The sequence below is a fragment of the Sorex fumeus genome, unplaced genomic scaffold (genome assembly GCF_029834395.1).
Source record: "Sorex fumeus unplaced genomic scaffold, SorFum_2.1 ptg000262l, whole genome shotgun sequence".
Taxonomy (NCBI): domain Eukaryota; kingdom Metazoa; phylum Chordata; class Mammalia; order Eulipotyphla; family Soricidae; genus Sorex; species Sorex fumeus.
Genome location: NW_026606319.1, coordinates 421,965 through 432,500, shown reverse-complemented (window position 1 = coordinate 432,500; position 10,536 = coordinate 421,965). Strand labels below are relative to the sequence as shown.

The window sequence follows — 10,536 nt, the reverse complement described above, 5'->3', positions numbered from 1 at the left end:
CGGGACGCCGGCCGGCCCGACGGCCGACCCACCGACGCGCGCTCCACCACGGAAGCCACAGCCGCGCACGGCACCGCGGTGCCCCGACCGGCGGGGACCCGGATGGTCCAGCGCCAACCACCGACACCCGTTCCCCAGCCCCAACGCGAGGCAGGGAAGGCCGACGGCGCCCAGAGCCTCCACAAACCGCTCTTCCTCTTCCCTCTGCCCATCCGAGTCCTGCCGGAGGGTCCGGGTACCCAGACGGCAACGTCCAGTCACTCGGGGGCACGCCACCGCGCGGACCGCGCGAGAGCGTCTCGCTCGGCTGGGGGCCGAGAGCACGCACACCCCGAAGCCGGGCTCCGCAGCACCACCGCCGGCTGCGGCACACACAGACACGGGAGCGGACAGCGTGTCGTCCCCCCCCCACGGGAAGCACGGCTCCCGCGGGGCAGAGCGGGGGATCGCGCGGGCATAGGTCGGGTCCAGGAAGCGAGACCATACCCGCGCACACGCCCGTCTTCTCCGACCGCGCACACACGGGCCCATCCGAGCCCCGACCACCGACACGACGCCCCGACGCCGGGACGCCGGCTCGGCCCGGCGGGACCCTCCCCCGACGGGGGGAGGCGCGGGCCGCGGTAGGCAAAGAGCGAGGGCGCTCGGCACCCCCCCACGTCTGGGGGGAATGACGGCGGAAGCCTCTCCCCGCCACAGGGCGGCGGGGAAGGGCAGGCTCTGCTACCGGTGGCTGACAGCGCAGGTAGAGGAGGGGCAGCAGCTGGGGGATCCGGTACCCCAAAGGCACCCTCTCGGATCGCTAGAGAAGGAGTATTCTCCGCCGAGGGGGCGCCGCCCCCCGACCTAGGCCGGCTGCCCCGCTTCTCCGGGCTCCCCCGACTCGAGTGGGGGGGGTCTGCCGTAGTGGTCCGGTGGCCGAGCCCCGCCGAAGCGAGACCGACCAGAAGCGTGAGCGTCCGCGGTCAGGTCCGTTGTGTGCTGGGTCCGCGGGAGGGCCCGCCGCCCCTCCGCAGCACCCGGCAGACGGCCCCCGCCCACCACGGCGGGTGACCGGCTTCCGCCCCCGCAACGGGAGAGGAGCGGAAACCCCGGACAGAGCGAGAGAGAGCCCCCAAGGGAGGGCCACCTCGTCTCCCAGAGCCCGGCACAACGACAACCCACCGCCGCCGCTCACGCGCCCGCGTGCGCGAGAGCCAGTTAATGCGAGGCACGCGGGCACGCGCCCGAGAAACGGAGGCCGCCCAACCGCCCACGACCCAAGCGGCGGGCCGCAAGGGGGCGAACGGCAAGGCGACTCCCGTGTGACAAACAACGACCGGCTCGACCCCCAGAGGGGAACACCACCGAACGAGGAGAGCCCCAAGAGGGCAGGACCGCGAAGCCAGGTGACGGGGAAACGGCACCACCGGCTCGGCCTCAGGCACCTGACAGGACGACCTGGAGCGCTCCAGGGGCACCACCGAGGGCCGGTTGAGGCACGGCAGCGCGCGCCACCGCCGGGCGGCCCCACCCCGCCGCGGGGAGGGGCCGGCTCGAGAGAACGGGAACCTGGGACGGTCCCGACAGAGCGAGGGTTGTCCACCGTGTCAGACGACCCCGAAAAGCCCACTCCCTGTGCACCAAGCAGGAGAGCGGCAAGAACGGGATCGGGCCGGGGTCCGCACCCCTGAACGCCCCGCCCCACCGCGAGGTGGGGGAGAAGCGAGAGGCCCGCTGGCAGAACGAGAAGAGCGGTCCCATTCACGTGGAATGTCCGTCCCTCGTCTGGCGCGGCTTAGGCCCGGCCCGGGAGAGCACACCAGCACCACATCGATCAGCAAGGAAAGGATGCGAGAAGCGAGCGGCCACCGGTCCCCCCGGACGAGGAGGGGACCGGACCCCGAAGGAGAGCGAGCAAAGGACAGCAACCCTCCGGAGAGGGGAGAGGCCCGTTTCAGCCTTTGCCCACCCTTCTGACCTCGGGGTGATTCCGGACCCCGACCGGACAACCCCCTCCAACGAGAGCGAGACTGCCTGACACGCAGCGGGCACGGGGGCCCGCGGGACTGGGGGAGGTCCGTTCACATCGGGGCCGCGGACGCCGGGCTGAACTCGGGCGCCTTAGGCCGGAGGTTGACAGCCACGGCTGGGACACTGCCCCCAGGTGCACGCGAGAGCCGGCGCACAGGGCCCAGGCGGGCGGCTCGAGCGGCGGGAGGCCAGGGAGGAAGTCCTCAAGACAGGCCCCGACCATCCCACACGCACCCGGGGGAACGACGGTCCCGATCCTCACGGCAGAGAGCCACCGAGAGAGAGCGTGTCAGCACACATCTCGCGGTCCAAACCGGTCCCGTCGCACGGGAAAAGGACCGATGTCGGAAACGGGACCGATCTGCATCTTCCCGCCGCACCTCTGGAACAGGGACCCGGCAACTGGCACCCAGGAGAGCCCCATCGCCCCGAGTCCCGGAGCTCCACGGGACAACTGGTCGACCCCGTGACTCGGCATGGTCGAAGCTGCGCCCGAAGCCACGCGACGACCCCACGGCGGCGGCGGCGGCGGCGGCGGCGGCGGCGGCGGCGGCGCCGGAGGTCAAAGCCAGCTCGGGAAGGCTAAGGGGATAGAGTCAGAAGCCCAGAAACACCGCGGCGGGAAATCAAACAAAACTAAGTCCTCTTCCTTCTCGGGGCCGCGGACCAGGCGCCCCCACGGGCTCACGGCCGGACCCCGTCACCGTGCACCGATGCACCGCCCGCTGACCGGCCAAGGGCGGCACGCGTTCAGCCCGGCCATCGGCCCCGCTCCGAGACGCTGCGGACCGACCCTGGAGCTACGAGGCGCGGGCTCAAGCCGGCCGAGGGACGGGCCACGCGCCCGGGCCGCCCCGCGCTCGGGCCGGCCATCGGCCCCTCTCCGAGCCGCTGAGGACCCCGGAGCTGGCTACGCGGCACCCGCCGGCCAAAGGTCGGGCCACACGCCCGGGCCGCCCCGCTCTCGCGCCGGCCACCGGCCCCGCTCCGAGCCGCTGCGCACCCTGGAGCTAGCTACGCGGCACCCGCCGGCCGAGGGACGGGCCACGCGCCCGGGCCGCCTCGCGCTCGGGCCGGCCATCGGCCCCTCTCCGAGCCGCTGAGGACCCCGGAGCTGGCTACGCGGCACCCGCCGGCCGAGGGTCGGGCCACACGCCCGGGCCGCCCCCCTCTCGCGCCGGCCACCGGCCCCGCTCCCGAGCCGCCGAGGACCCTGGAGCTAGCTACGCGGCACCCGCCGGCAGAGTGCTGGTCGACCCGCCCCGGCAGCCAGGCCCGGCGCCGGCACCCGCCGGCGAAGGCAACACAGCCTCCCTCAAGAGCCTGCAGTTCCAAGCTCCACCGCCGGTCCTCGCGGGCTGGCGCCTCGACAGCGGGACCAATGTCGACTCGGACGCCGACATCCTGGAACGCCGCCTCGGGCAGTGAAACCGAAACGCTGCCGTCACCCCAGAGGAGCTCCGGCGCCATATAAAAGCGGACGGCAGGTGGCGCCCGAGCAACCTCAGCGGGATCGCCATCCCCCACCCCCGCTCCGAACTGCTGCGGACCCTAGAGCTACACGACACGGGCTCAAGCGGGCACAAGGACGGCCACGGGCAAGGGCGTCCACGGGCTCGGGCAGCCATAGACCCAACTCGCTCCGGGCCGCTGCCGGCCCCGGGGCTTAGCTCCGCGGCACCCGCCGGCCGAGGGCCGGGCCCCGCTCCGGGCCGCTGCCGACCACGGGCCTTAGCTCCGCGGCACCCGCCGGCCGAGCGCCGGGCCGCGCGCCCGGGCCGCCCCCGCGCCCGGCCCGGCCCTCGGCCCCGCTCCGGGCCGCTGCCGGCCCCGGGGCTTAGCTCCGCGGCACCCGCCGGCCGAGGACCGGGCCACGCGCCCGGGCCGCCCCGCGCCCGGCCCGGCCCTCGGCCCCGCTCCGGGCCGCTGCCAACCCCGGGGCTTAGCTCCGCGGCACCCGCCGGCCGAGGGCCGGGCCGCGCGCCCGGGCTGCCCCGCGCCCGGCCCGGCCCTCGGCCCCGCTCCGGGCCGCTGCCGGCCCCGGGGCTTAGCTCCGCGGCACCCGCCGGCCGAGGACCGGGCCACGCGCCCGGCCCGGCCCTCGGCCCCGCTCCGGGCCGCTGCCGGCCCCGGGGCTTAGCTCCGCGGCACCCGCCGGCCGAGGACCGGGCCACGCGCCCGGGCCGCCCCGCGCCCGGCCCGGCCCTCGGCCCCGCTCCGGGCCGCTGCCAACCCCGGGGCTTAGCTCCGCGGCACCCGCCGGCCGAGGGCCGGGCCGCGCGCCCGGGCCGCCCCGCGCCTGGCCCGGCCCTCGGCCCCGCTCCGGGCCGCTGCCGGCCCCGGGGCTTAGCTCCGCGTCACCCGCCGGCCGAGCGCCGGGCCGCGCGCCCGGACCGCCCCGCGCCCGGCCCGGCCCGGCCCGGCCCTCGGCCCCGCTCCGGGCCGCTTGCCGACCCTGGAGCTACGGCGCCACCCGCCGCCGGGGTGCTGGTCGACCCGCCCGGGCAGCCAGCCCCGGCGCCGGCACCCGGCTGCGAAGGCAACACGGCCTCCCTCAAGAACCTGCAGTTCCAATCTCCACCGTCGCTCCTCGCGAGGTGGCGCCTTGACAGCGGGCCCGAAGTCGACTCGGACGCCGACATCCTGGAACGCCGCCTCGGGCAGTGCGAGCGAATCGCTCCCGTCAGCCCAGAGGAGCTCCGGCGCCGTAGAAAAGCGGACGGCAGGTGGCGCCCGAGCAACCTCAGCGCGATCGATCGCCACCCCGCCCCGCGCGACTCCTGTGGAGGGAAACTAAATCCCACCGCCCCTCCCTCCCCTCGAGAAACAGGCAGGGCCGTTGGGGATGGAGAGGAGGACAATTCCCCCCCACCCCCACAAAAACTAAAACCACCCCCCACCACTCAGTGCGTGTGTTTGAGCGCGCGGGCCCGCCTGCCTGTTCTGTGTCTGTGTGCGTGCGTCCGTGTCCATCTCCGTCTCCCTCTCGGCCTCTGCGTGCCTGTTTGGGGTTCACAGCGGACTGGATGGACAAGGCACCCAGAGCTCAGAAGATCCACCCAATCCCGATGAACTTGACGAAAAGACCGGGGAGGACCCGTCCGTCTGTCAGGGGCCAACCTCCTTGGAGGAATAGGCGACGCAACCCGAGAGAGAGAGAGAGAGAGAGAGAGAGAGAGAGAGAGAGAGAGAGAGAGAAAGAGCGTTCCGGTTCGTTGTTCCCCGGCTCCCTCCCTGGGGACAACAAGAAGATGCGGCGGCGGTGGCGGTGGCGTGAGACATGAAGCGGCTCTAGGAAATCATCGGAGCTGGGTCCGCAGAAAGGAGCGGTTCGGGTTCGCCCCGGCGGAGTTTCGTGGAGATTTCCACCAAGGAACCGGCACCGTGGCCCTCTCGGGCGAACGGGCACCCTCGGGAACGAGCACACCCTCGTCGTGGCCACTCGCGAAGCTAAATGCAGGACGTTGTGCAGTGTGGCGCGGCGGCGGCGGCGGCGGCGGCGGCGCCCACATCGAGAGAGCGCACGACCACCCGCTCGTTTCTCTTCACCATTTCCCGAATCGGTCACTGTGAAGCGGTGGTGTTGCGGGGGCGGGCGGGCGTGAGTGAGTGGGTGGGTGGGTGCGTGCGCGAGTGCGTGTTTCACGTGGCTTAATGCGTTTTAAAACGACCTCGAGATGGAGCCGTGACACCACGAACCTAAGGGACACGTGAGGCTGGGGACATAGCCGAGGGGTCCGGGTCCGGATGGCAGAAAAAAAAAAAATAGAACGGGAGTCAAGTCAGGCACCTGTGCCACACGTGAACTATGGGCAGCTTGCACCCCGTGACCCCGGTTGGAATCTCTGGAGATGGACACGGAGGGAAGACGGAGGGATGGGGAGGGACGGGGGGAGGGAAGAAAGTTTTGTCCGTTTGTCCCTGTACTTCACGGCGATTCATTCAAGACGTTTATAAAAAAAAAATACATATATATGTACACATATATATAATATACACGCATACATATGTACGTACGTACGTACGTGTGTACGTATGTATAAAAAGAAAAACAAGCAACCGTAAGCGAGCGAGCGAGCGAGCGAGCAAGCAAGCAAGCAAGCAAGCAAAAGCCAAGAAGGAAGCAAGCAAGCATGCAAGCGAGCCAGCCAGCAAAAAGAGTACGTACGAGTCCGTGGATAGACGCGCAGCGCGTCTCATGCTAAGTGAAATGAGTCAGAAAGAGAGGGACAGCCGGAGAAGGGACTGCACTCGTGGGTGGAGGGTCCAACCACATCCCATGAGGCTCGCACCTAAGGAGAGCAGATACACGGCCGGCCGGCACGAGAAGATTGCTCCCTAGCTGGAAGCCTGCCTCATGAGCCAAGGGGAGAAGGCAGCTGGAAGAGAGAAGGGAAGTTTCTCTTGACAGGGGTGCCTGTCAAGAGGTGGCACGTTCGCCCTGGAGGGAGGGGCGGAGGAGTTGAAGCCGGCAAGGCAGGCGGGCCCCCCCCCCCCCCCCCCCCCCCCCCGCTGCGGCGGCGGCTTGAGTGGCAGGGAAACGCCCTGCCGCTTTGCTAGCGCTCCAGCCTCCAAATCCCCGCAAACCCTCCAAATCCTTTTCGTGTCCCTATTCCCTCCCTCACGGCCGTGAATAGGGAATAGGGACACGAAAAGGATTTGGAGAATTCGCTGCTGGTCCGAATGATGTCCGTTTCAGCCTGGTGGAGCCAGTATGGAGACTTCTCAGTCCGTGGAAAGGCGAGCTGCTTGGCCTGAGTATGGCTGGCCTTGGGTGGCTGTGGACCCAGGTTCGGTCCCTGGCACTCCAAGGGGTCATGGAAATCACTCATTCAGCAAGAAAGAGTACGTATTTATTTAAATAAATAACCAATACGACCACGACCACGACCATCCTGTTGTTCGTCGCTTGCCTGGAGCAGGCCCCACCCTGAGATTTTGAAACAGTGCCCTATTCAAGGCTGTTTCAGGCTTAGGAGAATGAGACTACAAAAAATAATGACTACATTTAAAAAAAAAAAAAAACAAGTGAGTTCATGTCAATAAGCAAGCCAGTCAAGCCAGCAGAGCAAGCCAGCAAGCAAGCAAGCAAGGAAGCAAGCAAGCGAGCAAGCAAGCAAGCAAGCAAGCAAGCTAGCCGACAAGCAAGCAGGCAACAAGCAAGCGAGCGACAGAGTCCACCCTGACCACCGACAGAACCAAATAGAGGAGCAAGCAGGGCCTGGATAGGGGCGGTGGAGAATGAGACCCATCCTTATGACTGGTATTTGGCCTATTGGGTACGAAGGATCTTGGATCCCGAAGAAAATGATGGCTCGAGGAACCGGTCGGGATGGGAGATGTGTGCTGAAAGTAGAAAAAGGGCCAAACATGATGACCTCTCAGTGTCTGTATTGCAAAGCATAAACCCCGAAAAGAGGGGAGAGGGAGAGGGAGAGGGTGAGGGAGAGAGAATGGGGAATATGTGTCTGCCACAGAGGCAGGGAGGCAGGGGGAGGGTGTGTGCCTCTCTCTCTGTGTGTGTGTGTGTGTGTGTGTGTGTGTGTGTGTGTGTGTGTGTAGGCGGGGTTATAATACCCGGGATATTGGTGGTGGGAAATGTGCACTGGTGGAGGGATGGGTGTTTGATCATTGTGTGACTGTCCCCCAAACATGAAAGCTTGTAAAGATCTCACAGGTGAGTCAATAAAATTTAAAAAAAAAAAAGTGCCATGGTTTCCTTCCCCCCCCCCCACCCCCCGGGGAATTTTATCAATGATACGTGTTTTCTGTTCACAGTACTTTGAAGCTACTGCATCTTCACCAAAGTTCCTTCACCACCACCACCACCATCGCCCTCGCACCCCCCCCCCCGCCCCACCTCTCCCCAGGCTTTGTGTCACTTGATCAGCCCACGGGGGAGGGGGAGGCGTGGGGGGGGCGGAGGGGGCGGAGGGGGCGGGTCTTTACATCGAGAAAACCAGGGCCGCAGAGTCAAGGAGGATTGATTTGGCCTCCACGAAGGCTGTTTCTTGAAGTGCCCAGGAAGGAGGGAGGAGTTTTCTCCTGAGCCGCGGTTTTCCCTTTCTCTTGCTCCCCTTTCTCCTGCTCCCCTCCCCCGCCCGCCAGCGACAAGCTGAAAGAGGTCACCCACCCTACCACCTCCCATTCCAACCCCACCTCTGAGGTGCTTTGTCCAAAGCCTACACCCACCCAGGAGCGCTTAGCAGATCTTATCTCCAAGGAAGATACCGACAGAGAGCGGCATCTCTTCCTCTTCCCCCGCCCTCACCCTCTGGGCGGGCTGGACGGTCGTGGGGGGGGGGGCGGGGCGGGGCGGGGCGGGGCGGGGCGGAACGGCGGGAGCCCGGGAGCCCCCGGAGCCCCGGGCGGGCGGCAATTGTCCTGCAAAAAGAGGCGACCGGGCCCGCCGGCTTGGAGTCAGGTTCCCTCTGGCCTCTGAGGACACGGATCTTTGTGATTGATTGATTGATTGATTGATTGATTTTTTTGAAGGAAAATGAAACCAAAACCCTGGTTCAAGGACCACAACTCCCGGGAAGCTCTGGGGCCGCCACGACCATGGGCACCGCCCACCGAGATGGTTCCCGCCGCCTCCCCCTCCCCTCCCCTCCCCTCCCCTCCCCGCCGTGTCCGTTCCTTCCTGTCCGTTCTCGTTCTCCTTCTCTCCCCCACCGCCACCCCCACCCGAAAAGGCCCCCCCCCCCCCCGCCACCCTCCGTCTAGAGAATTCGGGCGGGGGTTTCCTAGGAAAGTCCTGCAAGCATCTCAGATAGATTTAAAAGAGAGGCTTCAGCTTGATCGCAGGCACTGGCTTTCATCCCCCCCCCCCCCCGCCACCCCCCCGCCCCCAACACACACTTGCAGCAAAAGCAAGCCAAAGAAAGCAAAAGCATGCGCCCTTTGATTCCAAGACTTAGAGTACGAGTGTGACTGATCTTTCTCCCCAACCTATGCCTGAAGTTTGTTTCTATGAGTCCATTGGCATGTCCTTCGAAAAAAATAAATGAGATTAAAATAATTCGACAATGAAGAAAGAAAGAAAGAAAGAAAGAAAGAAAGAAAGAAAGAAAAGCAAGCAGGCAAGCAAGCTCGCTTGCCCTGAGCAGGCCCCAGCCTGAGATTTTTAAAAAGTTCCATATTCAAGGCTGTGTCGGGCTTAGGAGAATGAGACCCATCCTTGTGACTGGTATTTGACATATATTTGGGTACGCCACGGGGAGTTTGCCAGACTCTGTGGTGTGGGCAGATGACATTCGGTAGCCTGCCGGTTTGTCCAAAAATAATGACTACATTTAAAAAAAAAAATGTGAGTTCATGTCAATAAGCAAGCCAGCAAAGCCAGCAGAGCGAGCGAGCAAGCAAGCAAGCAAGCAAGCAAGCAAGCAAGCAAGCAAGCTCGCTTGCCTTGAGCAGGCCCCAGCCTGAGATTTTTTTAAAAAGTGCCATATTCAAGGCTGTGTCGGGCTTAGGGGAATGAGACCCATCCTTGTGACTGGTATTTGACATATATTTGGGTACGCCACGGGGAGTTTGCCAGACTCTGTGGTGTGGGCAGATGACATTCGGTAGCCTGCCGGTTTGTCCAAAAAATAATGACTACATTTAAAAAAAAAATGTGAGTTCATGTCAATAAGCAAGCCAGCAAAGCCAGCAGAGCGAGCGAGCGAGCGAGCGAGCGAGGCGAGCGAGCGAGCAAGCAAGCAAGCAAGCAAGCAAGCTCGCTTGCCTTGAGCAGGCCCCAGCCTGAGATTTTTTTAAAAAGTGCCATATTCAAGGCTGTGTCGGGCTTAGGGGAATGAGACCCATCCTTGTGACTGGTATTTGACATATATTTGGGTACGCCACGGGGAGTTTGCCAGACTCTGTGGTGTGGGCAGATGACATTCGGTAGCCTGCCGGTTTGTCCAAAAAATAATGACTACATTTTAAAAAAAAAAAAGTGAGTTCATGTCAATAAGCAAGCCAGCAAAGCCAGCAGAGCGAGCGAGCAAGCAAGCAAGCAAAAGCAAGCAAGCAAGCAAGCAAGCAAGCTAGCCGACAAGCTGCCCCCCCCCCCGCCCCCAACACACACTTGCAGCAAAAGCAAGCCAAAGAAAGCAAAAGCATGCGCCCTTTGATTCCAAGACTTAGAGTAGGAGTGTAACTGATCTTTCTCCCCAACCTTTGCCTGAAGTTTGTTTCTATGAGTCCATTGGCATGTCCTTCGAGAAAAATAAAATGAGATAAAATAATTTGACAATGAAGAAAGAAAGAAAGAAAAGCAAGCAAGCAAGCAAGCAAGCAAGCAAGCAAGCAAGCTCGCTCGCTTGCCTTGAGCAGGCCCCAGCCTGAGATTTTTTAAAAAGTGCCATATTCAAGGCTGTGTCAGGCTTAGGGGAATGAGACCCATCCTTGTGACTGGTATTTGACATATATTTGGGTACGCCACGGGGAGTTTGCCAGACTCTGCGGTGTGGGCAGATGACATTCGGTAGCCTGCCTGCCGGTTTGTGTAAAAAATAATGACTACATTTAAAAAAA

General features: G+C 64.2%; 1 protein-coding gene across 1 annotated transcript in view; it reads left to right on the top strand.

Moving 5' to 3' along the window:
• The window catches only part of LOC130018337 (5E5 antigen-like), a 4,933-nt gene extending 1,492 nt beyond the window's left edge, over positions 1 to 3,441 (top strand). Inside the window, exons 4-5 of the mRNA XM_056109029.1 lie at positions 139 to 235; positions 3,314 to 3,441. Coding sequence (XP_055965004.1) covers positions 139 to 235; positions 3,314 to 3,441 — 225 coding nt within the window. The remainder of the gene's footprint in view (positions 1 to 138; positions 236 to 3,313) is intronic.
• The last annotated feature ends 7,095 nt before the right edge of the window (positions 3,442 to 10,536 follow it).